Raw genomic sequence first — 27,181 nt, 5'->3', positions numbered from 1 at the left:
CATCACAAGCAGGGAAACACAATTAAATCACAAATTATATCTATCACTACGTAATGCATATCATTTTACCCAAAAGGTATTGCCTGTAAGTCGAAACTTAGGGCTGAAATGTTCAGAATCACCCAATCAGAGACGGTTACGTACCATATGTTGTGTCGCTGCGTTTTACCCAATCGGCGCCGCTCTTTAGTACAATTCTGACCAATTATATTTCAGGATGTTCACACGTCCAGACCAAGGAAGTCGATGGTGTGCGTATTTTGTGTACAACTCATGGATGTATAATAAGACCATCAATGATACAACTAACGCCGAGAGCAAATGAACCGCCGTTTAATCGTTAGTTTAGTCTGAGTTTCAGCTTAGAGTCACATTAATGCGACAGAGAGCTAGCAGCTAGCAAACTTAGCTCACGTACGAGCTGTAAAAGTTGGGTAACTGAGCTGAATTTCCTCGGTAGTGTTGCGGATTCCCAGCTGTCATGTTGACCGTCTTACCGGATATACATGGGAGGCAGCGTCACTAGAGGATGGAGGATATAACTTGGACTCATCATGGTTGCTGTGACGGTGTGGCGTTACACCAGCGGCCGTGTTCTCGGGGGATGGGGCCCGCTGCTGTGTGTCCTCCTCGGCTCTCTGGTGGCCCTCCTGTTGCCCCTGGTGGGGGTGGAGGACCAGTGCTGCGCCGCCCGGAAGGGCATCGCCCACCTTCGCTGCCAGCTGTGGGGAAGCTCTCAGCCGCCTCCAGCTGTGCAGTCCACCAGCCTCACGGTCCCCTTTACCGCGCTTGATCTGTTGCCCCAGAAGGCCAAGCCGAGCAAAGGTACGAAGGAGAAGAGGTGTCACGTTACTGATTCATTAAATTCACAGTTCAACTCAGTAACAGATGTTACAGACAAGAACAGACACGTGTGCAGTAACGTTACTGCATAACTAACCACATGAGGGTTTGTCTGTTTTCACTCTAAAGAGTCGTGAGAGTAGTTTAATTAGTTATTTATCAAGACTAAAAAAACACTCACCGTTTCCTGGTTCTTAAATATGAGGCTTTTCTGCGTTTCATGCAGTTTGTAAATTGCATATTTTGCGGTTTCTAGTTGTTAAAGACTTCTAACCTCTGGCTCCTGGAAATTGAGATTGTGCCATTTTCACACAATTTTCTGACATGTTATAGAGCAAGCAACTTTTCAATAAGGCAGTAGGTTAATTAAGCGTGAAAGCAGCTCTAATATCAATTTTAATCTATAATTGCAATATTAAAGCATATTTTTCTGAGGATTCTAGTTTGTCTTTCACTACTTGAATAAGGCACTTTGGATATCATGATATTTATTTTCTGTATTGCCCAATATTGAACACACCTTCTGTATTATTCTGCTGTGTTGGAGTTGACGCCATCCATCATGTTCTGATTGCAGAGATGGAGCTGGAGGCCAAAGCAGCGCTGCTGCAAGCTCTGGAGATGAAGAAACTGGGGAAGAGGGAGAAAGCTCACAAGCTACTGGTGCATGCACTCAGTGTGAATCCAGACTTTGTGGACGCCCTAACGGAGCTGGGGACCATTCTGGAGGAGGAGAAGGATGTCGTCCAGGCAGACCACCTCTACACCAAAGCCTTGGCCATCTCGCCATGTAATGAGAGGGCTCTGGTCAGCCGAGACCGAACTCTTCCCTTGGTGGAAGAGATTGACCAGCGTTACTTTGGCATCATTGATAGTAAAGTGCGCCGGCTCATGTCCATTCCTAAAGGCAACTCTGCACTCCGCAGAGTGATGGAGGAAACCTACTACCACCACATCTACCACACGGTGGCCATTGAAGGCAGCACGCTCACTCTCTCCGAGATCCGTCACATCATCGAGACGCGTTACGCCGTCCCCGGGAAGAGCCTGCAGGAGCAGAATGAGGCTATCGGCGTGGACGCAGCCATGAAGTACATCAACACCACGCTGTTGTCCAGAACAGGAGGCATGACTGTTAGTGACATCCTGGAGATTCACCGGCGGGTGCTCGGCTACGTAGACCCCGTGGAGGGAGGGAGGCTGCGTACCAGCCAGGTGTTTGTGGGCCACCACATTCCCCCCCACCCTCAGGACCTGCAGAGACACATGCAGGAGCTTGTTCAGTGGCTCAACTCCGAGGAGGCCCTGCAGCTGCACCCTGTGGAGTACGCAGCTCTCGCCCACTACAAACTGGTGTACGTGCACCCATTTGTAGATGGCAACGGACGCACATCACGGCTACTCATGAACCTCGTGCTCATGCAAGCGCGATACCCACCTGTCACCATCCGCAAAGAACAGAGGGCAGAGTATTATGCAGCTCTAGACACAGCCAATGAGGGTGATGTGCGGCCCTTCATTCGCTTTATAGCCAGATGTACAGAGATGACATTGGACACATTGTTGATTTCTACAACAGAGCATGCTGTGGGGCTGCCGGCAGCCGGCCAGGACCAGGCCTGTCCCGAATGCAAGCAGACCATCCCGATCCGCAACTGAGCTGGAAACGGGAGGAGAAAGGGAGCATGCAGGGAGAGCTTTTGATTCATTTAAAAGCTCTTGAATAAAAATCATAGATTTGGGTTGAATTGCCTTGACCCATGTCTGTTTCCTACTTTACCAGCCCTTTAATTCAGTTTGGGCCTTTTACCTGCTGAATTCATTGAAACTGCGGCAGGATGTTGAATTGAAATCAGATGTTGCTGTGTTTAGTACGGAAGCCCTAAGCTGCCATCCATTTTTGTACTCCTGATCTCGAGATAACAGTGGTTTAATGGTGATTTCACTATGTGTATTAGTGTCGCTGGTCACTACTCAGTTGGTGGAGCATAGGACTCGTACTCTTGGAGTTGTGGGTTTGAGCCTCACGGACAAGCAACTTTTTTATTTTTTTTTTATCTTTTTCATAATCCTCTAACAAAGTTCTTATGGCGATTGGGCCACATCCATCAACCTCTGGCGTTCTCATTTCCCCGTCATTCCCATGCAGAGGAAATTCTTGTGCTTCTCAGTCAGGGGAATCCATTTAATGTTACACATTTCCTGACGGCTATTTTGGAACCTTTGAAATAGCCGTCGGGAAATGTGTGACTGGATTCCCCTGAATCTCCTCATAACAACTTTGAAGGGGATACTAAAAACACACAAAAGACAAAAAAAAGTTGCTGAAAGCAGGAGTAAAACCCACAATCCTTTGATTATAAGTCCTGTACTCTACCAACTGAGCTAACCAGTGGCACTGTAAGGTGCCCTGAAATTATTCTTTCGAAACACACAGGACGGCCCCTCTCTTCGGCTGTGGTTTATCTCGAGATCACAAGAAAATTATCACAGAAAACTGAGTAAAAGAAATATTTGAATGGATGGCAGATGTGTAGTGTTTGTGTAGGATAAAGATGATGTCTCATAACACTGTAAAGCACTTTCGTGTATTTATTTATTTTATTTTAAAATAAAAGTGTTCCATTAACTTTCTATAGCCTAATGACTTTAGGTTATAAACTTCTTTTAGAACAAACCAAGCTGCGAGTGTCATACTGGGATCACAGAAGAATAACATTATTTTATTAAAACAAATTTTAGACCAGAAAAAAAAATAAAATAAAAACAGGACATGACTTTCATTTTTTTTACAGGACCAAAAAACGCAAGAGTAGATAATTACACAAGCTGGAAAATAAATACTGTGATTGAACAAAAAAAATTAAAAATAGCCATTTTACCTCTACACCAAATTCAAAACATCAGCTATAGAAATTATACAAAACGGCAACACACACATACCACCTTTTAGTACTAAACATAAAACAGGCGATTTCTGGAGACCGACAGTTTTTTATTTTTTAGATTAGGCCACTGTGGTGAGAGCAATACATATAGCTTGTATTCCATCTTCTTTGAAAACTGATTTATATTTATTACAAACTATGGTGACCTGTTTGAAATATTATACTGAACATTATGTACAGAATTGTTAACATCCAAGTGGACACAAGGTCGACTCCTAAAATGGGACAAAACTGAAATGGAAAACTGCATAGATTCTCTTCTCTTATATCGAAGGAGCTGCAGACCTAAATAATGTGTAGCTGACAGAGTTAGCCTCTTTACCAGAATACTGAAGAGCTGTCAGCTAACAGGTCAATTCAGAAGATGAATTCAACTCTACCGAACACACAAAGAAAACCAGGACCAAACCACATGTCTAAAACTACTTAGGTTTCAGTTTGTAAAGTCTGAGTGTACACATGTACTTTCTAGCATGAATGGTCGTATTCCAACTCTTTTTAATGCCTTAAACGAATGTCTTCTCTTGCATCAACGGACTACTGCATGGGAACGATTATTTCATTATCAATTAATTGTTCAATCTACAAAACTGAAAAAGGCCCTTTGCACTGTCCTAGAGCCAAAGACAATGTCATCAAATGGTTGCCATAATGTTAAAAAAAAAAAAAAAAAGGGAAATCAAAATAGATGCAGCTCTGGACTGTCGGGTAAATTAGTTTTCATGTGAAGTTAATGAAATTAAAAACATTTCTTCAGCATCAACACCATGGTACATGTGCATTATATGAATTCCACAAGATGAAGGGGATATGAATCTTTCGGTCAACAGCACATCATTTCAGACTCTTAGCTGAATAAATATGTGATCTGATGGATGTTTTTAATCTGGACAGACGGGTCACATGACCAGTGATGAAAGTGATGTATGAAAACAGAAATCTTGAGACCTTATACTTATTTCTGTAAATACTAAACTGATATCAAGCGTCAGCAGTGTGACATGACATTAGGGCAGTTTTTGTACTGATAACATGCCCTCATGGCAAGATAAAACCAATGAATAATAATTTGCTGTGTACTCCAAAGCATCACTATAATGGTGATTAATATGAGATGGTAACTGAAAGGTGATATGTAAAAACGATCAATTCGCTGTTAGCTACAATTAGAAAAACAACAAAAATCCTACGTTTCCTAAAACATCTGGAGAATGTCTTTTCATAACTAACACATCCACCTTACATGCACGCACACACACATACACACCAGCTATATTACACCACATCTGAACTTTTGCATATAACCTTTTTAAACAACATTAACAAGTTTCGCTGTTTTGAATATTTAAAAAAATACTCTCCCGTCTGTTTCTCTCAGGTCCCTTTCACATTATACGACAAAAGAAGAAACTTTGCAACATGAAGGGAACAATTTTTAGATACAGTATATTTACACACAAATATGATACACTTTTTATATAAAATAGCCTGCCAGCCACCTCCCAATAAACCAAAACAGAAACAATCTGTCACACTTTTGAAAAGTCTTGGTTGAAAAGGGGTTACTGATGGAGGGAAGGAGCTCAGCGATTAAGGCAATCTCACAGACCGCATGATGAGAACAAGACTGAGATTAAAGGGAAGCCAGGTAACCAATTACAGAAAAATCACCAACACTACTTTATAAAGACACAAGATGGCTTTCAGTGTGAAGGTGGTTGTAATGCTCTCTCGTTCATCTTCTCACTTGCTGAGAAGCATCCTGGCAAAGTCTGAATTTGACAAAGGTTTAGTCTCTCCAGCAGCATTCACCTGCTCAGGTGCAGTTCCGTTCTCCACTTTGCTTGGTGGTCCACTTTGTCGGTGCAGGGAACGAGGGAGTAATGAGAGCTGGGTGCGCCCCCTTCCTCTCCTGGAAAAAGAAAACAGTTACAGATCTGAGAACGGCAGACTTTCAGAGCCTTTCAGTTGGCGTGACAGAAGCAAGTCAATAAACTTACGAGCCATGGACCTGGCGAGGGATCGCGTCTGTCGAGGGCCTGTTGGAACCAGGTTTATCCATCATGTTTCTGCGAGGAGGGTTACTTATAGAAACAGAGATTTTGTTGCCCATTACGTCCATGCCGTCCATTTTCAGAACTGCCTGAGAAGCCTGGGCTTCATCTGCAAACTCAACATACGCCAGACCCTGCAGAGAGCCACACAGCGACAGAGGGTTACACCAAACACAGACTCTAAATGCCTCAACCTTGCTCCACATCTGCATGGTCAAACGTGGTAATCATGATGATTTTTTTTTTTTTCTGTCCTCCTCTTCATGCCTCACCTTAGGTTTTCCTGAGCGATACGTGACCAGACGGACGTCTTTGATTGTGCCGTGACTTTTGCACATTTCCTCCAGTTGCTCTTTAGTGCAGGAGAACGGCAGCCCAGAGATGAAGATTTTTTCTTTCTCCATGGATGTGTTGTATTTAAACACCTACAGGGACATTCATGTGAAGTGGTCACTTGTACTGCATGTTATTATGTAAATTATATATTTGTTTATTTAATACATTCTAAAGTCAATAATGATTTTAAGACTTTAAGACCTGTAGATACTGTGGTTATAATAAATGAATTCATATTTACCTTAAAGTCAGGATTTTTGTTTTTGTCTACACATGGTGACACAAACATGGGCCGGGCCTCCACCTCCCGTCTGTCCAGCTTCAGGGCTTCAGGGACAGACACTGGGGATTCAAACTGTACATAGCCGTAGCCTTTGAAGCTCCCTTTGTTGCTGAAGACAGGGCGAACCTGTGTGATGGGACCACAGGTCTCAAACAGTGTCCTCAGCTTTGCCTCTGGCTCCTCCAGGGTGTATGCCAGGTTGCTGATGAAAACGCTGCAGTTATCGTTGCGAAGCTCTGGCCTGTCATCGTTCTGTTTCTGGGCAGCGGCCGCGACTCCTTGCTGGCCTTTTTTACTGCCAGGTGGAGCATTCCTCCCAAAGAGTCCTGTCTCGGTCTCCATGGACTCTTCTGTGGTTTGGTTCCCATTTCCTCTATGCCTTTTAGCTTGTTCAGTCACAGAGGGAAAGATGGATCAGGAAACACTTTGTCAGGCGTAATTTTTGCTTAAAAAATTTAAATGTTTATCAAACACATCATTTACCTGCAAAATCAGTCCACTCATCCTGATTATCATTGTGGTCTGCTTTCCTCTTCTCCCCAGCTCGAGTTCCCTTCTGGAAAGCCTTCTTCGAAGCCTTCTTGTCTGTCTTGGTTTTCCGCCGCTGATCAGTTCTGTCCTCGTCTTGGCGGGCCATGTTGGCTTCTTTCTCAGCCTCCTAACAGATGAACATGGCAACATTAGCCAAAAGCAGCTAACGGATACACCTGCCCGGTACAATGCTGATATGTGCTCCTACCTTAGCTCGTTGCTCATTAATCCTGTTCAGCCGGGTCTCTGTCTTCTGCACCGCCACGTCCCAGTCCTCCAGCGAACCTGTAGGCGAGGACACAAAATACAGAGACACACTGGAATTCATGAAAACCTTCTTTACTTTTATGATCACTTTGATTTTTATATTATCTTTGAATCGGTACTCACCTTCCACCCTCTCAAAGGTGAGCAGGACTTCACTCACATGCTCAGGGTAGTCTGAGGTGCACTGAACTGCTCTGTGGAGAGCTTTCCGGCAGTGAACAGGGTCTCCATAAGACCTATGGATAAAGTAAAAAAATAAAAACATATTCAAGAACTGATACAAGTATATGCAAGTTTTGCTTAAATGATCACAAAGGCATCGGACATGGATTGACAGACCTTTCAAGGTTATAGTACTCCAGCCACATGTTGGCATATTTGGCATTCCCTTTTGTCATGATACTGTCCCACAGTTCTCTGGCTTTTTGTATGTTCTTGCAGTGGAGGGCCTGGTAGGCAGAAAAAAAACATTATGAGATGTTAATTTGTGCAGACTTTTGTTTTAATATCAAAAAGATATTAAAAGATATAATTTTATTTAGGGGTTGTATGAGATTAGGTTTATATGGTTTCATTGTAAATCAATATGGATTTTTTATGATAACTATCGAAATGGACACTCTCATTACCCTCAGAAGGTACACAATCACATTTAAGACAATAATACATAAAAACAACTCAAAATAACAGAGGGTTAAACACAATTCAACATAACAGAAAGACAACTCTTACCTCTATCCTTGCCCAGATCTGCATTATGATACAAGATGGATCTCCACTTTCACCAAACCCTACAGTGAAACAAAAAAATGAATTGTATGAATCCCGAACCACTGGTAGAACAAAAATAAATCTGTCTGACTCAAATCCACCTACGTTCTTCAACATCTTGTTTCATGTATTCTAGAGAGCGAGAGAAAGCTCCTCGTAACTCCTCTAACTCTTTACTTGATTCTGCAAAAAGACAAAAAAAAAAAAAAAGAAACATCATTACCATGGGAAAAATGAGTAAATTAAATGGTTTCCAAACACAAAGACAAATCCAAAGACAACCGCTCTCACCTTTGCTAAAATCGACACGTCTCCTCAGGTAGTCGAGGTACGCCTGCCAAATTTCCACATAGTCTGTCGCTTGAATGAAACCTGCATTTAGCGCCTTTTCAAAAACATCTGTGAGGAAGACAACGAAAACTACATAAGGCCAAGGAAATTTCAGTATAATAAGAGTCTGGGAAATTTCTACTATTTAAAAACTCTAGCACTCTAGTTGTTACCGGAGACAGTCTGATGGTCAGCTCCATTTCTCTCCAGAGCTTGCAGGTAGCTCTTCCACAGACCCATGGTCCAGGGGCAGTTCCTGACAGCACGTTCATGAGTGGAAAGAACCAAGTCTTTCACCTTCAGCTGACGATCCTGTAAAGCCAGAGAAAACAAATAACAAAACAATTAAAATGATCTTAAACAAGCTTAAAGATTTATCACTGAAGATTTAAAGAGTCACTTTCTTACGCAACCACATTATCTAACATCCCATCAGATTTTCCTTCAGAATGGTAAAGTGTATTAATATAGGCTGGCTGTTTTTAACATGCTGCTCAACACTAAAGAAGCCAGCCAAACCATTAAAAGGGATAGATCAGGATTTTTTTAAGCAAGGCAGTATGAGGTACTTTTCCATAGTCATGTGTTACTTGCCATGGCAGTCGGCGTGTCTCTGGTTTGGATAAGCAAGAATTCTCCCGGTATGGAAGCTAAGCGATGTACTGCTGTGGACAGGGTTAGCAGCGAAACATATTTTAGCCCCTAAAAGAAGGCCGCTATGTGTTAAATATTTTCAGCTCTTTATACATTTTCCTCAGAACTACATTTTCTCAACCAAAGAACTTCCATGTTCCTACAAATTGACTGCGCACCGTGTAAAGGAAATGGCCATCTGACAGAAAGGTAAAGCGGCGGAAATATTCTAAATATAGCGTACGCTTGACAGATATTTATTTTGTTTTGGTGGGCCTTCATTTAGGGGACTAAAGTATGTTTTGCTTCTGACCCTATCCACAGCAGTACATTGCTAAGCTTCAGTACCAGTACAACTCTCTGCTTCTAACAGCTGTGGTGGTGATGGCGCAGTGGATAAGACACATAACTTGGTATGAGAAACCCGAGTTTGAATCCACTGTGAGACACCAATGTGTCGCTGAGCAAGACACTTAACCACTAGTTGCTCCAGAAGCGTGCAACCTCTGACATAATTAGCAATTGTAAGTTGCTTTGGATTAAAGAGTCAGCTAAATGAATAAATGTAACAAACTGAAGACATGCTGACCGCCATCTACTGCAGGTAATACATGACTATGGATAAGTACCTCATACAGGCCCACTTCAAAAATCCCAAACATGAGTAATACAGAATCACATTTAACATAAATAGATGTGGACACTTTAACTACTAATTTGAAAAGAAATTTCTATACAAGACATATCTTGTGACTGACACTTACTGTCAGACACATGAATCAATTTTTTTTAAGAGCTGTTGGTGAAATCACTGGCTGTAATTTATCCAGATAAGCTCAGTGCAACATTGTGATCATAGCTGTTTAGCCCTTGCTGGCAGATGATGGAGTTGGCAAGTTTCAGGCGCTGATTAAGAGAAGTCGGACTGAGAGATAATGGCATGTGAAATCCAAACTCTACACAGCAAACAACAGTCTGACTGGGAGCCCTTTAAAGCCGCGGTAGGTAACGTTGGAGAAACTAGCATGAGACAGCTAGATTTTTTAAGTATCCAACCGAGAGGGAAAAAAAAAAAAAAAACTCCAGCCCTTCCCTTCAGGCCTTGGACTGAATGAAATGATTGGTTGGGCTTATTTTACACGGAATCCCCCCCCCCAAAGCATTTGATTGTTGTATTGCTGACGGGATGTAAAGACAATTTCGACAAATAACAAGAAATGCTTCTGAAATACATTAACTACCCCAGGTTTAATAGACAAACAGCCCCACACACAACAGTGACCATACTCACAAGATAGGTGGTGCATTTTGCCCACATGTCTGGTACCAGGCAGTTCTCTGCCAGAGTCCGCTCAAAGGTTATCTGAATCCGTGCTGGGTCACCCTCCTTTAGTTCAAAGTCGATGTAGGCCTGATACTCTGCCAGCTTAGGGGGTTCGGCTACCAGCTGCAGGCAAGACAACATCATGCAGATGTTATGCACTGCAAAAACGATGCACATAAAGTGACAGAGGACAAATGTAGAGAATCTATGCAAATCCGTTACCAGTGACTCTTCAAAAGACCTGCGTTTCTCCATCTGCTGCAAAGCCTTTTTGTACTGATGATTGACCATCTCAGGCACCCCGTGTTCAGACCACTCCTCATACTCGGCATAGGTGGCTTCCATGTCTACAAAGTAACAGAGCACACTTTTCTCAAAGTTTCTATTCCCTTTTCAACATTATCTATAAAGGATACATACACCACATCCAGTATTTACAAAAGTACAATAGAGAAGTGTACATTTTCATTTAGTCTCTCTCTCCAGTGCCTTCAACGCCATCCGGCCGCTCCTGCTGAGAGACAAGCTGACAGAGATGAGGGTCGACCCACACTTGATGACATGGATTACGGACTACCTCACAGACCACAGTACATCAGACCGAAGGGCCACACGGCAGACACGGTGGTCAGCAGCACCGAAGCACCACAGGGGACCGTGCTCTCTCACGTCCTCTTCACCTTGTACACATCTGACTTCCAGTATAACACCGGGCTCTGCCACATGCAGAGATACTCAGACAATACTGTGATAGTTGGCTGCATCAAGGATGGACAGGAGGAGGAGTACAGGAGCCTGGTAGAGGACTTTGTGAGGTGGTGCAGGATCAACCATCTGCAGCTGAACACCTCCAAGACCAAGGAGATGGTGGTGGACTTCAGAAGGAAGAAACCACATCTCCAACCTGTGTCCATCGAGGGGGTCGATGTGGAGGTGGTCAGGACTGGATGACAAGCTGGACTGGACAGAAAATATGGACACTCTCCACAGAAAAGGGCAGAGCCGTCTGTACTTCCTGAGAAGGCTGGGGTCCTTCAACATCTGCAAAAAACTGCTACAGATGTATTACCAGTCTGTGGTGGCCAGTGTCCTCTTTTATGCTGTAGTTTGCTGGGGAGGAAGGAGCAAGAAGAGAGATGCCGGTCGACTGGACAGACTGGTGAGGAGAGCTGGCTCAGTGGTGGGCTCAGAGCTGGACTCTCTGGTGACAGTGGCAGAAAGAAGGACCCTGAACAAACTGCTGTCCATACTGGACAACGCCCACCACCCTCTGCACAACACCTTCATCGGGCAGAGGAGTGTGTTCAGTGGCAGACTGCTGTCCCAGCCCAGCTCCTCCAACAGACTTAAAAACTCTTTTGTCCCCCCTGGCCATCAGACTGTACAACAGCTCCTAGCCATGGCAGGGAGGACAACAGACAAAATCTGTACTCTTTATTTCCATCTGCACTGTTTACTGTTTTTGCACTGTTTTACTGTGGCCACTGTGTTATAAGTTATTTTATTTTAATATAGGTTTCATGTATGTATGTTTCGTATGCTACAGGATACTTGAATTTCCCTCGGGATAAATAAAGTATACATCCATCTATCTATCTATCTAATATAAACTGAAAGCATGTTCATGGCCTGTATGGCATTTCAAAAGCCAAATCTCAACTGCGCAACACAAAACTTATCCCAGGAAGCATTATCTTTTTAAATGAGGTAATTCAGTTTTTTCAGGCCACCACAACAGGAATCTTGCCCATTTTACAGCAGCCTGTCTGGACAGAAGAGGCGTCATGCTTACCCATTAAGGGGACGGCCAGCTGGCGACGAAACAGCGTATGGATTCGCTCAAGCTGAGCGTTGAGCAGCTCCTGCTCCTCGCGGCTGGGAATCCTGCCGGGGGGGGGCTGAGAGGAAAACAGCAGAGAAAATGGCGTCAAATTTGACATAATGCCCATTTAGTCCAACGTCAAAGGAATTCAATTCAGTATTTGGGTTTATTCTGAGTTAAGTGAGTGGATTATCACTTAAAAGCATGCTTTGATATAATATAACAGAGACAGATTGATATTACCTCAAATCATATTATACTAAACTACTGTACAACAGTAAAATGTTTTTAATCAGACATGTGTCTATCTTGTATTGTCTAATATTGTTTTCACATTGCATCATTCAAAATAAATCTCTCTGGCATATCCATGCAATCAAACAGCAACAAAAACAGTATGTGTTGGACCACTGACAAAACCTCCCTTAGTGATGGAAACACAAACCTGTACTGTGGACAGAATGGCGTTCTCAAACTCTCTGTACGCCTCCCACACCGTCTGTCCCTTGGTCATGTGAAGCCCCACAGCTGTCACAGCTCTCTCAAAGATGGATCTCACCCTGTCTATCCCACCTGGTGAGCCCATGCCACCAATTGAATACTGAGCATATTCAAGCCAGATATCTGGACCTGGGTATAAATACACAGAATATTAGGATTGTGCAATGCCTAAATGTCCAGTCAAAAGGCAGCAACAACTGCACGATGCACTTACAGATGTAGTCTTTTACAGCTCTCTCAAAAAGCTCATATACTTTCTCCCGATGTGGCTCCTCCTCAGTCAGACGGATCTCATCCTTGAGCCAGTCTAGCCAGATCTCTGCAGGATTCAACAAAATGCGGTTTAAACAGCAAATAATGCAGAGCTGCTGTCCAACAGATTCTTCCCCAAGACCATGTTAGACACACACCAACCTTCAGTGAGTGGGAACAGTTCACTCATCTTCTGCCTTGCCTTTCGCAGACGGAAAAGCTCTCCCTCATGCTTCAGTAGTTTGATGAGATCCACATGGCAGTTGTAGTCGAAAGCATTGATTGACAGCTTAAAAAAAAAATTTAAAATCACAAAGATGAAACAGGGTAAGACGTCTAACAATACAATTAAAAATATATAAATGAACTTCCACAATGACACACAAAATAGTTGGAACAATACATACAGCACTCATTTGCATACTTATGTTCATTTTGGAGGCTGTAGTTTTCATTATACAGAGGGGTGTTTCTAATATTTTGTTAATTAAATTCACTCAGGGTAGACTAAATATTACGTTTTATTTCTCAGTTCAATATAAAAGGCAGTACTATTCACCAGCACCACAAACTGCAGTCTCCATAATGATATTAAAGTTGAATCAACACCTCTTTAAAACAGTTTTTTAAAAAAATGAATGTTATAAACTTCATGAAGGTGGGATTTATTGCAGGGCCGTTGTATTAGTTTTAACAGATACTGCATTGTGTCCCTGCGCACAGCTTGGATTATAAATAAAGTTATGAGACGTTATGACTCCAATACCTTACACTTTACAAAGTTAGGACAGTGTGTGCTTTATATTTACACATGCACTTTCTAACTGCACTTGCTGTACTACAAAACTGTAACGTTACGGTCATACAGGTCTCAGGTAGTCAAAAAAAGGGCGCGTGACACGAGACAACCCATTAGCATCACACATTAGCAGTAGAGCTAATCACGACTGCTATACTAATGACGTAACGTTTTCATACGCGCTTATTTAATTGTTTTCGATAACTGCAGCTAACGTAAGTGTATTTTCAGTTTCTCTTAAACCACAGCAGCTCACACATTTAAAGCTGCTGTCCTGTTGTTGCTGACTGTGTTTACCATCCATTCATTCTCATTAGCTCGTCGGCTAACGTTAGTTTTACTAAGCTCGGCTCGGGTTGTTGGCTAATTACCTGCTCCTCCAACCGCTGGATTTCGGCTTCATTTTCTTTCTCATCTTCCGACGAATCGTCCTCTTCGTCGTCTGAATTGTCTATCCCCATGCCCTCCTCCTCTTCCTCCTCCTCTTCGTCCGATTCCATCTTCTTCTCCGCCATCCCTGCGTCTTCCTCCTCCATATCTTGCAACTGCGTTTCCTCTGCGTTGCTCGACGCTGCCATGTTGAAAATGCCGTCTGCCTGGTAACAAGCTAACAAGCCAGGAGTGTAGTGAGAGGTGGAGCCTGGTGGATCCCCTGACATGTAAGGGCTACTGTTAGCCACTAGTAGGGGCTCCTTCCTTGGTGACAGCTTCCTTTTTCACCTGTTTGTCAACAAAAAGTGGTCCTTTTGACTCGCGCCCACTCGTTGATTTCCGTCAATATTCGGCATCTGAACATGGCGACTGTCTCCTTACGAAACTCTGCGTCCTCGCTGTTGTTATTTAGCAGAAGATTATTCAGCCCGCAGCTGAATTCCCTCTGTTCATATCACAAAAAGGTAACCAGTTGTCTATGAACCCATAACTGTAACCAACCAGTGTCACCTTTTATTGTCAGTTAAGTTAGCAAAGCTACGTGTGTGTTGTCTTGACAGTAACTTAACGTTAGCTAACTTCACCATCCCTGTACTTTCTTTTTAAGACATGACTCTAAACAACAGAGCGATAAAAAAAATATAATTTTCTCTGTTTGGCTTTCCTGAAGGTGGTGGACCACTATGAAAACCCAAGAAATGTAGGCTCTTTAGACAAAAATAAAAAGAATGTGGGGACTGGTTTGGTGGGTGCACCAGCCTGTGGCGATGTGATGAAACTTCAGGTAAGTTGGAGTTCAGGAGCAGGGATTCACTACAGCCTAATTACTGCTGTCACGACTTCCAACTTCATATTGTACAACTATGTGTTTGACTGTATGTTGTTTCCAGATCCAGGTAGACGAAACTGGCAAGATTGTTGATGCAAGATTTAAGACATTTGGCTGCGGATCAGCCATTGCCTCCAGTTCTCTAGCAACTGAGTGGGTGAAGGGGAAGTCTGTAAGTTGGTATAACGCTGATGAAAAGCAACAGAGAACAATGGTTTTACAAATACAAAGCCTTTTTTGCTGAGGATCTGATAAGTCTGCTGTCATGTCATAGGTTGATGAAGCTCTGAAGATCAAGAACACTGACATTGCCAAAGAACTCTGCCTTCCTCCAGTCAAGCTTCATTGCTCTAGTAAGTTCAAAGCAATACAATTAAAGACATACACACATTGCCAGTGTTATCTTACACCTGAAGCATACAGATGGATGACAAATTAAAGAAAAAACCAAAAGCAAATTGTTTCTGTAAGATGTTGGCGCACAACGAGCCACCAAAACACTTTCAATGCTCCTTGAAATAGCTTCTTCACATTTCTGAAAGTCACCTGGAGAAATGAACACCATTAACCCAAAATTATCATTCCCTCATTTGGTTTTTTTTTCGCCATACATTTTAAGCCATTCAGTTTGATGTTTCTCAACTAATTTCTTCAGGCTTTTCCTAAAATGTGTTGTTCTTGGTTAAAAGAGAAAAAAGCTAGTTCTGTGTTAATTTCATGCTCAAAGGGTTTCTAAAACCTCACTCCTTTTCTTTCAGTGCTTGCAGAAGATGCCATAAAAGCAGCGCTGTCAGACTACAGACTAAAACAACAGGACAAGAAGGAGGAACGTGTACAAGCCACCAGTTAATATGTTGTTATTAACTGTCCATTATGAACCCTGTAATGCCTCACTGCAGTGCTGTTTGGAAGATTCAGTACCGTAATACTACAACAGGTCTTGCACCCTTCTGGGAGTTTTATACTCTTTAAAAATCTCCAGGTACAAGGGTTGTGGGGTCACTCTCTTGAATTCAAGTTAAGACTATATTGTCCAAGTGCCAGATGTTTATGGTGTTTGCTTGTCATCAGATGATCAGAAATTATTTCATAATTTAATTTGGAGTAGGAAGTTCATGATGAAGAATTTTGAAATATATCTGATCCTTAAATTTAAACAACGTAGCTCAACAGTGTTGCTACTCTGCAGCACGTTTTTACACAGACCAAGATGCATCATAAAACTGCTGGTTGAGATGTGTTTTTTGTTTTGTATATTTTTTGGCATTTGGGCTTTATTTGGTTTGATTGTATAAGATTGCCGGTCTCTTGAGGAGGGTTTAGTGTGAAAATGCAGTTAGTTCATCAGCCAAAGGACACATACAAAACATAATACAGATTATTGTATGAGACCATGAGCTTATTGTGAATTAAATAAAAAAAAACATTTTCAGTGTGTCTGCTCTGATGTCATCCACCAGATCCTACGTTTAGCGGAGCCACCCTCTGTTGGCGCAGAAGCACCTTTTTCAGTACAAGTAGCACTGCCAGAATTAGGACAACTACCAATACACATAACACTGCGAGCAGAGAGATTACCACTGCAGAGTCTTGTTGTGTGATCGGTTGGGGGTCGGGAGTTGGCCGGGGTGCATCTCTGTTTGTGGAAAGCAAAGATCGTGTCCCTTCCGCAGAGGTTGCGTTGATCTGAGTGTACCGACCTGTGATGTTGTTTCTGCATTTGTGTCCCTCATCAGGGACAGAAGTAGTGGTTTGTAAATGGGGTGGGCTGACTGAGTGGGTTTTATTTAGCAACAAACACTCCTCATAGGTAAGGGTCTCTAAAGAGTAGTGTTCAAGTAATACACGAGTCTTGGGAGCATCTTTGGAAATGAGTCCTACAGTGTTTTTTTGTGATATTTGCTCTAACAAGTTCCCCAAATAGCTCTTGTTCTCAAATGAGCTTGGTCCCGTTGGCTTCACTTTGGGCGTCTCCAGCTTTCTCTCCAGTGCAGAGTTGAGGTCCAGTTGGTGCATCCCCTCATTTGGCTTCAGGACCCAAGGACAGATAGCCACAACAGAGAGGTCCAGAAGCAGACGGTGAGCGAGATGGACGGGCTCTGTGCACACCAGGTCTGTGGCCATCCTCAGCCTACCACTCAGCAGCCAGCGGTAAAGATACAAAATGTCACACTCGCACACCCAGAGGTTGTTGTTGAGGTCCACAGATCTGAGACGTGGCAGGCCATCGAAGGCACTCTCTGGGACTGAACGCAGGCAGTTGCTGTTGATCTTCAGGACCTGCAGGTTGACCAGGGCGGACAGCGAGGGCAGATCCAGGACAGAGATGCAGTTTGCTGAGAGGTCTAAATGGGTCAGCGACGGTGGAAGATTCAGAGGGAGGCTTGTGAGCTTGTTCCCCTTAAGTGTCAGGACCTGGAGCTTGTTAAGACCCTGTAGTGCCCCCGGTTGGATGGCACGGATGCGGTTGTCCTCCAGATCCAGGCGAGTGAGGTTCCCCAGTTGCCGCAGGGCGCCTGAGGTGATATAAGTGATGCGGTTTTCCTGCAGCAGCAGGGACTCCAGGCTGGGAGGCAGGCCGCGAGGGAAGCGGCTCAGCAGATTGTGACTGAGGCTCAGCTCCTGCAGGCTGGAGAAGGGCCGGAGCAGGTGGTCCACATTACAGAGCTGGTTCCTGGCCACAGATAGAGCCGAGGTGCTGAAAGGGACAGAGCGAGGGAGTGACCTGAGACCCAGGGACTCGCACAAAACCAAAAATCCTGGGCGAGAACAGCAGCAGCCGGGAGGACAGGGAGACGTTACAAGGCAGGCTAGAGGACAGACGCAGAGCACCAGTAGGACACCACATCTGCACCAAGGCATGACTCACTGTGAGGGATAATGAAGGAGAGACGACCACATCAGATACATAACAGAACTAATGGTATCAGGAAACATTCTCACTTAAAAGGTACCACTTTATAGTAATGAATCTTTTTTTACATTACATTAACATTTATTCATTTAGCCGACGCTTTTATCCAAAGCAACTTACAATTGCTATTTATGTCAGAGGTCGCACGTCTCTGGAGCAGCTAGGGGGGGAAGTGTCTTGCTCAGGGACACAATGGTGGATGGGTCAAAGTGGGAATTGAACCCGGGTCTCTCACACCAAAGACACGTGTCTTAGCCATTGTGTCATCACCAATGTTTATAAGTTGTAATTAATGGTTAAAAAATAATACTTTATGGATCAGATATGAGACATTAATAAGAAGCTGTGAAAAACCTCTGGCTAGTGTTCGTCCTCTTGACACCTGCTTTGTCTTTTTACCACTTGAATTCGTCCACACTGGCAGACCTCAGACCTTCTTAAAGACAGCTGCTGGACCAAAATCCATGCAGCTCTCATTTTATTAACATTTGAAACTGCAGACTTCATGGGTTATAATAAGAACCATCTATTAATGGTTTATGAACATTTAGAATTGCGGATGAATCGCCACCTTTTGCTGTTGGCTGAATTTAGAGTTTAATGCAGATTAGAAAGTGAGAAACTTTTCATTTGAAAATATTTTAAAAACATTTATTTATTTGTTATTAATGACTTGCCTTTTAGTAATTCACCAGCTAGAAAGATTTTTCACAACCCAAAAGTGGTTCTCACCACTAAACTGTGCATTAACCATTTATAAAAACATTAAGTTATTAACCCCTTAGAAAGGGTGACTTATTAGTGTAAATAAATAAAGGCCTAAGCACTTACCATTTTCCTATTCCTGTATTATATGCTCCTCCTCTGAGATGGGCAGGCTTGTAACCCCATGGTCCTTACGTGACCTAAAGATAACTACCGTTGCTGCTGTTGAGAATTCCATGCAGATGCTCATCAAAGTTTAATGACAGCCTTAAGGTGCTGGATTACCTACTCTGGATCCTCTTCACCATTCAAATAGATTGAGAGGTCCTATTTTTTTTGTCAGTGGCAAACAGTGAAAAGGGTCAAAATACACAGCAAAATGTTCACCAAGAAATTCTGTGAAAAAAATATATAAATAACAAAACCACACAGGTGCCCTAAATATTCCCTTATCTGCGGTTGGCAAAGGTCGAGGTTACAACTCACACAGACAAGTGAATCTAGCAAACCACCCTCGGCCTGAGAACATTGCTGGGTGGTCCTGTGGCCATGTGTCTTCCCGTCACCTGGTGGGAAGACTGAAAGTGAAGGGATAGTATTTTCTCAAATTATTTAGCACCTCATTGACAAAAGAGCAGGGAATCTGACCCTGGTGCGAGGCTCCGTCTGGGCTCACGTTTCAGCCGCCACAGGGTTACGCCTGTTTTTGAGCTGCTGTGCTGTCATCTTTGAGGTTTGATCTTTGGCACTTATGATTCAGATCAAACAATCTTTTAATTATTATTCAAAAATGGTTTGTGCTTCAGACATTTTAGCAATTTTTCATCACATTTTGAATACAGCTGTAATGGGGTTTGACAATAGATTTCAGATGTGGTCAGGCTGTACATAAAAGATGGAAGTGTTTTAGATACAATGTAAAAAGAACTGATGAATCAATACTTGCGCTGTTCACACGAGGGCAGTATCTTGTTGCTCGTTCAAAATATGCAACGAAAAGGTTATTTGACTTTGAGTTTGAACTTCACCACAACAAATCAGTGTCTCCACTATTTGTATAGACAATGCAGGAGCTCTTGTTGTGGAGCAAAGGGCTCTGTATGGATCTGGTTTACTGCTGTTGAAATATTTAAACAACCTTGTACAATAGCCAGTGTAGGACAAAGCAGGGTCTCGTCATCTCCAGGCTCTAATACCTTCTGCAGTCCTGTGTTTGTGTGTGTTGGTGCCCGCTGCCTCACGAAGGCCAATCTTGAGCAGATGCAATTCAAAATTACAGATTCCAGAGTTGAACATAATGTGCACGTAGTGAGCATCTTCTTTTTTAGGCCTTCCTCGCCTTTTCTAATCTTAGGGTTCCTCAGGGCTGCCTTCATCTGTCATCATGAAAACTGTTTCCACTGTAACTTTCTCAATAATGACAAACATCAGTATCAAGAATTTTATTAAATATCAGCAAAACTCATTTTGTAAACAATATAACGGTCACTTACAGAGGAAGCATCTCTCTGGAAACATCTGAGGAGAACAAGGTTGTATTGGAAAAGAGTATTTAAAAAAACATCGGGCCCATAAATTGTATAAACTGAACATTACACATTTGGTTTAGACGGTCTTAGAGTCATTCACTTGAGTAATGGGACAGTGAGCTGGAGAGTTTTTACAAATGATCAACTCAAGGTGGAACCTGAGTTTTTAATCCAATTAAAGATGAACCAGATGTATTTGACATATACACTTCTCAGCTTTTGATTTTTATGTACTTTTAATTTTAGCTACAGTAAAGTTAAACCTATTACACCAGCAAAACAGGCCAACTCTCCTCTCTATCCCTGTACTCAGGTTTTTGACTTCTTACAAATTACAACATTAAAAACAAAACTCACCATTTATCTTATACATGAGTATTACTTATTAAAAAAACTCAAACCCTCATTCACAAAGTTTTTATACCAAAAAAAAGCCTGCTTTTAATGTTTGACGTGTGTTTTTACTTCAGCTTCCCAGAAATAACACAGTTGCAAATTGTACTTTTGGTGTAAAGCTTTGTGAATTTGGGTTCTCTTAAGTAAAATACAAAATGAGATGACATAAAATAACATTATGCAAACACAATTAGGTAAATATGAATGTAAATATACTTATAGAACCTTTTGTTACCTCTCAAGTATACTGGCATCTCCCTGTGCATTATTTACAGCAGCAAAGAGTTTTCTCTACACGACAGAGCGGTTCAGCCAAGTCTCTTAGCTGCTTAAAAAGATGTCATGGCGTACAGCAGGACGTACCGAGGAGGTTCCTCTGTCTTGGCAGGCATATGGAGTAATAAATCTCTTGATTAAAAACACATGGATACTTTTTTTGTTTCATTTCTATTCGGAAGCGATTACAGGCTGCCCATTGTTTTTCTCTTTAAAATAATGTTTTCTTGTCTTTCTCCACTAAAAAAAACTAAAAATGTCACCTTTCAAGTGATGCTACTTCAACAGCAGTGATGTGAGATCAGGCAGTTGAGACTCTGTGGTAATCACTGATTAAATAGTGGTTGACCACTGTAGGACTAAGGTCTTTGCAGTACATGATGACAGACAAACCACTGAGCCAGTTTGAATTTCAAAGGCAGCTGCTTTCAAAGAAATCAGCCATTTATTTCCCACATCACCTGGTATCAAGTGTTGACTTTTTAATATCTGTATGAATCGAACTCTTTGAGGTGCAACATTTATTCATACGATTTATGCAGCAACCCACTTGAGTATTTTAATTTCTAGTCACATATCTTCTATCCTGCTGGCTTTTTACTTCAGATAATACATCAGATAGTTCATATTTTCATTTCACTTAGATTAAAGTATTTAAAGATGTTGATGTTTTTTCATGGAAGGGCACCAGCCTCACAAATATATTTCTTGATAGCAGTTGTAAAGTGGTATTTCTGATTTGAACCAACCTTTCTGATCTCGTTTTTATGTCATGGTTGCAACATTTCATCTATTATACCATTCAATCAGCCCTGAACATGCCCTAGTGGTGGGCTTTTTTCAGATGGCAGGTGCAGGCTGGCTGATTGGAGCTCGGCTGCACCTCCTCCCTGTGCTTGGGCTGCTGCTCTTTGTGCTTGGGCTCCTCTCTCCGCTTTTCTACCTCCTCTGCCTCCCTGACCTTCCTGACCTCTTGGCGAGGCGACGACCTGACGTCCCTCCCCTTCTCTCCCACCAGAGCCTTGGAGGGCGTGCGCAGGTTCTTGGGGGATGCCATGCTCTGAGTCTGGACCCTCTTGACGTGGTCGACAGCGACAAACGGCCTGTCCTGGAGCTCGCTTGAATTCTTGCGTCCGCCGGTTTTATCAGCCGCATTCTTCCTGGGTGAATTAGGAAGGGGTTTGTAGGCCTCCAGCTTGCGCTTCTGACTCATTGCAGAGGCACAGCAGATGATGAAGACCATGACAATGAGAAGAGAGGTCACAACAATGATGATGAGCAGATTCTCCTGCAGGAAGTCCACTACTCGGGTCAAGACGAAGTCCTTCAGACGGATCATGGTGGTGGTGATGGTGTTGGTGAGGGTGGGAGCTCCAGTAGAAGCGGTGATGAGAACAGGCGCTCGAGTGGAGAAAGAGGTTGGAAAAAGGAGTTCCAGCTCCGCTTCATCACCACTGCCGTCCATGGATATGTTGTAGAACAGAGGCGTGGCGTGACACACACCACACCACAGTGAGAGCAGGGTCACACAGGTGACAAGAAAAACCCAACAGGACTTCATCCTCTCTTCTGAGTCCTGCAACAACAACAATGGCTATCTTGAATTTAGGATCATGGGATTAAAGTAATGGTTTGACATTTTGGGAAATACACTTATTCACTTTCCAACCGAGAGACAAGAAGATTGATACCATTCTCAGATCTGATGAAGCTAGAACCAGGAGGTGGGTGAGGTTTGCTTAGCATAGCAAAAGACTGGAAACACAGGGAAACAGCTACAATGGCTTTGTCTAAATTTAACAAAATCCATCTACCAGCACCTCTAAAACTCACTAATTGACACGTCATATTCAGTTTGTTTAATTCACTCACAAACAACAAAGTTTTATGGAGAGTTAATAATAATAATACGTCTATGGGTTGCCTGACGACAATACTCCAGCTTCAGAGGTGCTGGTAGGTGTATAATTTAACTTTGGACAGAGCCAGGCTAACTGTTCCCCCTGTTTCCAGTCTTTATAATAAGCTAGGCCACTCCCCTCCTGGATTTGGCTAAATATTTATTATACAGACATGAGAGTGGGGTCGATCAATAAACAAAGAAGTGATTTTCCCACAATGGCAAGCTATTTATTTAAAGTGTGTCACATGCTGTATGTGAAAAATTAGAGAAATGTCACCTTGTGACACTAATTGGTCCCAACCGGAGGGTCGAGAACCACGATACTAACTAGTGTTGAGCAGTTTTTCAAGCGACAGACACATTCTGAAAAAATAAAACAATGTTTTAAATGGCTGTTTCTGTCTGAAATACAACTCCAGTATCCATCTTAACTCTTTTCTTAGGTTCTCTGCCATTCCCCATCTTGCACAAGATCTATTTTAGCAGGCAGCAGAGCAGCCATTACTTATTTGGGGTGGAGACAGCGAGTTTGGCGCTGAAGGCCTTATAATTTCTAAAGTAGAGGGAGGCCACCCATCCACCACACCAAAGCCAAGAGGAAGCCATATTCCAGAGTGAGCACAGAGGCGTGGGAGACCTGCGGCTGTGGCCTCTATATTTACACTGGGCAGCAGCTGCTGTACACCAGCCCACAGCAGTGCAGACCTGAGATATTTATGCTTCCAGGAAAACCTGCACTTACTGACAGTACAACTGACTGAATAAACTTCCCAACCCAATTACTTTTCTTCCATTATTCTTTCTCTATCTTTCTCAATGCAAGTTAAAGCGTTAATAAAGAAATCTGCTATGAGTGGCGCAGGAGTCTGTTACCATTTAAAACCTGTTTAACTCTTAGCACAGTGTAATTACACAGTGCTAAGACATAAAGACAAACTTCTAATCAGCATGATACTGTAGCGAACCTGCTGCTGCTCTGATTTACACTGCACAGTGTGAGACCCCCCTCCCTTTGTGGTTGAACACACAGTATGAACTGCTGTACCAGATGGTAGGCTGGGTCTTCATCCTTGGATGTGCAGCTATAGGATTTCACTTCCCTCTGAACCCTCATATTACTGCCACAATTAGATTTCCTGTATTTCCACATGTAGGGTCCACATTAACTTCAACTGAAAGCCATCAGACACTAGATAAGCAATTAATCAATTTCATAACATTTGAATAATTGATGTCTCTAATTCTTGATTTTCCTCTGAATTTCTCCTTCAGTTGTTTTAAATTATATTATCAATTATACAGGCAAAACACTTTCACCACACTGTATGACAGATATGTGCTTGTTCAGTAAAGTGTACACACTGTGTGAAATATCCATGTTTTTATGGCTGCATCTTTACATCAAATACAAATGTCCTAGATGTCTTGGCCATCATTTAGGGTTGGCATCTAAGTTGGCATCTCCACCATAAGATTAAAATAAAGGGTAGCAAGTTTTAACAATGCTTGCCCAGACAGCACAAATTTGCAAAGATGGCGCCACTGGTGGAGGATAGACCATCTCAGCGTATATTCTTAAATAAACATTATCAATGTCTACACTCTGTAACAGTTAACCTACGGGTCTTGGCATGGAGAGTTGAAGAAAGACAATTAAATTAAATCAATTTCATCATTGATCAATTAAATAGAACTAAGGGAAAGAATTAATATTGGCAGGGGTGAAAGACGCATTCAAATCTTTTACTTAAGTAAAAGTAGCTATACAACAATGTAAAAATAAAGTGAAAATCCTGCATTGTAAATATTAAGTCAAACTACAAAAGTATTCTTAGCAAAATGTAATGAAAGTATCAAAAATAAAGTATCATTATGCAGAAAAATGCCCCCTGTGAGAGTAGTTTAATCTGCACAACATTTTGATCTGATCATATGTTTTGTGCATAAAATCTTAATCTGTAAAATAGCTGTAGCTATTTAAACATATAATGGAGTATACAGTAGAATATTTCTTTCTGAAATGTAATATGTCAAAGTAGAAGTTTAAAGTAGCATAAAATTTAAATATACAAGTGAAGTACAAGTATCTGTAAATTGCACATAAGTGCAGCGCTTGAGTAAATGTATTTAGTTACATTCCATCACTACATGTTAGGAGCCAAAATTTAGAAAACTTCAAATAACAATCAATGGATGAACAGGTCAGTTTGGATAAACAGGCTGCCCTGATATAACTTAAATCTTTTGGCTATACTTTTTTCTTTCTTGATAACACCCACTTTTAATTTACAACAAATGTACATACTTACAGAGTGTTGTTTCCTGGGTTTATCTTCTGATGAGCACAATGCAGTGCAGACGGAGGAGAGGGAAATAATGTGGAGACAAAGCGACGAGAGGAAAGTAAACGTGAAAGACAGTTTCCGAGCATTCGCCCTCCCTGCTACGTTATAGTAACAGTTTTCTTTTTTTACAGAGCTCTAAAAAGTCTACACACTGCAAAATGATGTCCATCCCTCTCTTTTCAGCTTCTCCTCCCTCTATTTCACCCTCCCAGTCTTCATCCTCGTGCACTTTTGTCCATTTGGGATTGGACTTCTTTTACTGTGCACTTTTTTTTATAGTGGGAAGTTATTATAGAGGAAGAGCCATGTGGCAGTGATTCTATACATATTTTCTCAGACATAAGGGCAATGCTAAACTGTTTCTAGAGAGGGTCACTTCATTTTGTATGAAAGTGTTATTTACCACAATGTGTGTTGATTCATTCAAAGTTGGACTCATTGACCTGGCGAGCACAAGACAGTCTGAGCTTTCTGCTTTAAAACTCCCTGCAAAGACGTTGCAGTAAATACATCAGTCCCATGTTATAGGGAAATGGGTATTTCTGTACTTGGTGGGGCGAGTCCCAAGACTCCTCTGCCTCCCACTGAGTCCTCTCTAATTAAGTCCCTGTTGATTACAGCCTGTCTGTACAGGGCATACAAGACCAGCGCAGAGAGAAAGCACCCCTTTCATCCCAAAACACATGTTCAGAGCGAACATATAAACTTCATGGTCTTTAAGGGGCACTTATCTCTAGATAAGTCTCTAAATATGCGGTGCATCTATTTAAGGCTGCTCGTGCCTCCTTTCTTATTTCATTCATTTATTTTGACAGCTGGTGTGAGATGTTGATATTCTAGCTGGGAGCTGAAGTGTGAAGAAGGTAGCAATTTTCCAGGTTCAGGACGCACAAAAGAAAACAGGAGAGGGATTATTCATACTGTTGCAGTTAATGTGTGTACTACTTCTACTATGTGCCACACAGTCATTATTGTCATTACAGCACATCAAATAGCTTTTTGAATGACAACAGTTGTTTCTAATTGATCCTGTAAAAGAAACTTCAAATCTAGTACTAAAATAGTGTTTGGTTATTTGTGGTGGCTTAAACACATTGGCAGTCTACAACTAAATGAAACATAGGCAAAAATGATCATGTTCATAGTAAATATTTGCTCTCATTTATATCAGATAGTGTGTGCGCACTGCAAACTACAGAAAACAATTCATGTGATTTCCTTCAACTTTAGCTTAAATTAAGGCCACTGTACACTGCATTCACTATCTGTTTCTAGTAACCTATTTTATATCGGTTGTTTCACTGCAGCAAGTAGAGAAATGTATCCATTCATACCTTGATTTTTGATGATCTGCCTGTAGATGCTGTAAACAGTGAGCGTCGGTTAATACAAGAGGATAGCAATATTTTAAACAAAGAAAACACTTTAGTTTTCAGAATTGTAATGTAACCTTTAAAATTATATACACTATATTGCCAAAAAGTTTTGGGTCGCCTGCCTTTACATGCACATGAAGGTTAATGACATCCCATTCTTAATCTGTAGGGTTTAATATGGAGTTGGCCCACTCTTTGCAGCTATAACAGCTTCAACTCTTCCGGGAAGGCTTTCCACAAGGTTTAGGAGTGTGTTCATGTGAATTTTTGACCATTCTTCTAAAAGGCATTTGTGAGGTCAGGCACAGATGTTGGATGAGGTGGTCTGGTTCCCAGTCTCCGCTCTAATTCATCCCAAAGGTGTTATATCGGGTTGGCGTCAGGACTCTGTGCAGGCCGGTCAAGTTCTCCACACCAAACTCGCTCATCCAGGTCTTTATAGACCTTGCTTTGTGCACTGGTGCGCAGTCATCTTGGAACAGGAAGGGGCCATCTCCAAACTGTTTCCATAAAGTTGGGAGCATGAAATTGTCCAACATGTCTTGGTATGCAGGCGACACGGTGGTGCAGTGGTTAGCACTGTAGCCTCACAGCAAGGTTGTGGGTTCAAACCCCGATTGCCCCAGCCTTTCTGTGTGGAGTTTGCATGTTCTCCCCGTGTCTGCGTGGTGCTCCGGCTTGCTCCCACCATCCAAAGACATGCAGTCTCGGTTAATTGGTGACCTGTCCAGGGTGTACCCCGCCTTGCGCCCGACGTCAGCTGGGATTGGCTCCAGCCACCC

At 42.3% G+C, this 27,181-nt stretch overlaps 5 protein-coding genes across 5 annotated transcripts; 2 read left to right on the top strand and 3 right to left on the bottom strand.

Annotated features, from left to right (window-relative positions):
• The first annotated feature begins 228 nt into the window (after window positions 1-228).
• On the top strand, window positions 229-3,477 carry ficd (FIC domain protein adenylyltransferase). The gene is made up of 2 exons (XM_046034318.1): window positions 229-825; window positions 1,421-3,477. Exons 1-2 carry the CDS (start codon window positions 555-557, stop codon window positions 2,500-2,502), a joined length of 1,353 nt encoding a protein of 450 aa, XP_045890274.1. The 5' UTR covers window positions 229-554; the 3' UTR covers window positions 2,503-3,477.
• A 1,734-nt stretch (window positions 3,478-5,211) lies between these two features.
• sart3 (spliceosome associated factor 3, U4/U6 recycling protein) lies at window positions 5,212-14,378 on the bottom strand. The gene is made up of 19 exons (XM_046034317.1): window positions 14,066-14,378; window positions 13,058-13,184; window positions 12,858-12,962; window positions 12,588-12,772; window positions 12,113-12,218; window positions 10,543-10,667; window positions 10,288-10,443; window positions 8,537-8,675; window positions 8,325-8,432; window positions 8,139-8,216; window positions 7,995-8,053; window positions 7,602-7,711; window positions 7,386-7,498; window positions 7,204-7,280; window positions 6,948-7,122; window positions 6,423-6,850; window positions 6,118-6,270; window positions 5,792-5,979; window positions 5,212-5,703 (listed from the first exon to the last, which is right to left on the bottom strand). The coding sequence occupies exons 1-19, from the start codon at window positions 14,351-14,353 to the stop codon at window positions 5,535-5,537; spliced, it is 2,889 nt and encodes a 962-aa protein (XP_045890273.1). The 5' UTR covers window positions 14,354-14,378; the 3' UTR covers window positions 5,212-5,534.
• Window positions 14,044-16,390, top strand: iscu (iron-sulfur cluster assembly enzyme). The gene is made up of 5 exons (XM_046034319.1): window positions 14,044-14,590; window positions 14,797-14,910; window positions 15,017-15,127; window positions 15,230-15,308; window positions 15,714-16,390. Exons 1-5 carry the CDS (start codon window positions 14,489-14,491, stop codon window positions 15,803-15,805), a joined length of 498 nt encoding a protein of 165 aa, XP_045890275.1. The 5' UTR covers window positions 14,044-14,488; the 3' UTR covers window positions 15,806-16,390.
• Window positions 16,391-16,404: 14 nt separating this feature from the next.
• LOC123959895 (leucine-rich repeat transmembrane protein FLRT3) lies at window positions 16,405-17,817 on the bottom strand. Its single transcript, XM_046034225.1, has one exon. The coding sequence runs from the start codon at window positions 17,815-17,817 to the stop codon at window positions 16,405-16,407; it is 1,413 nt and encodes a 470-aa protein (XP_045890181.1).
• A 2,218-nt stretch (window positions 17,818-20,035) lies between these two features.
• On the bottom strand, window positions 20,036-25,939 carry tmem119a (transmembrane protein 119a). The gene is made up of 2 exons (XM_046035392.1): window positions 24,988-25,939; window positions 20,036-22,351 (listed from the first exon to the last, which is right to left on the bottom strand). Exon 2 carries the CDS (start codon window positions 22,334-22,336, stop codon window positions 21,599-21,601), a length of 738 nt encoding a protein of 245 aa, XP_045891348.1. The 5' UTR covers window positions 22,337-22,351; window positions 24,988-25,939; the 3' UTR covers window positions 20,036-21,598.
• Between the last annotated feature and the right edge of the window lie 1,242 nt (window positions 25,940-27,181).

This window comes from Micropterus dolomieu, linkage group LG21 (assembly GCF_021292245.1).
Source record: "Micropterus dolomieu isolate WLL.071019.BEF.003 ecotype Adirondacks linkage group LG21, ASM2129224v1, whole genome shotgun sequence".
Classification (NCBI taxonomy): domain Eukaryota; kingdom Metazoa; phylum Chordata; class Actinopteri; order Centrarchiformes; family Centrarchidae; genus Micropterus; species Micropterus dolomieu.
The sequence above is the reverse complement of the archived record's forward strand: the minus strand, read 5'-3'. Positions and strand labels throughout refer to the sequence as shown.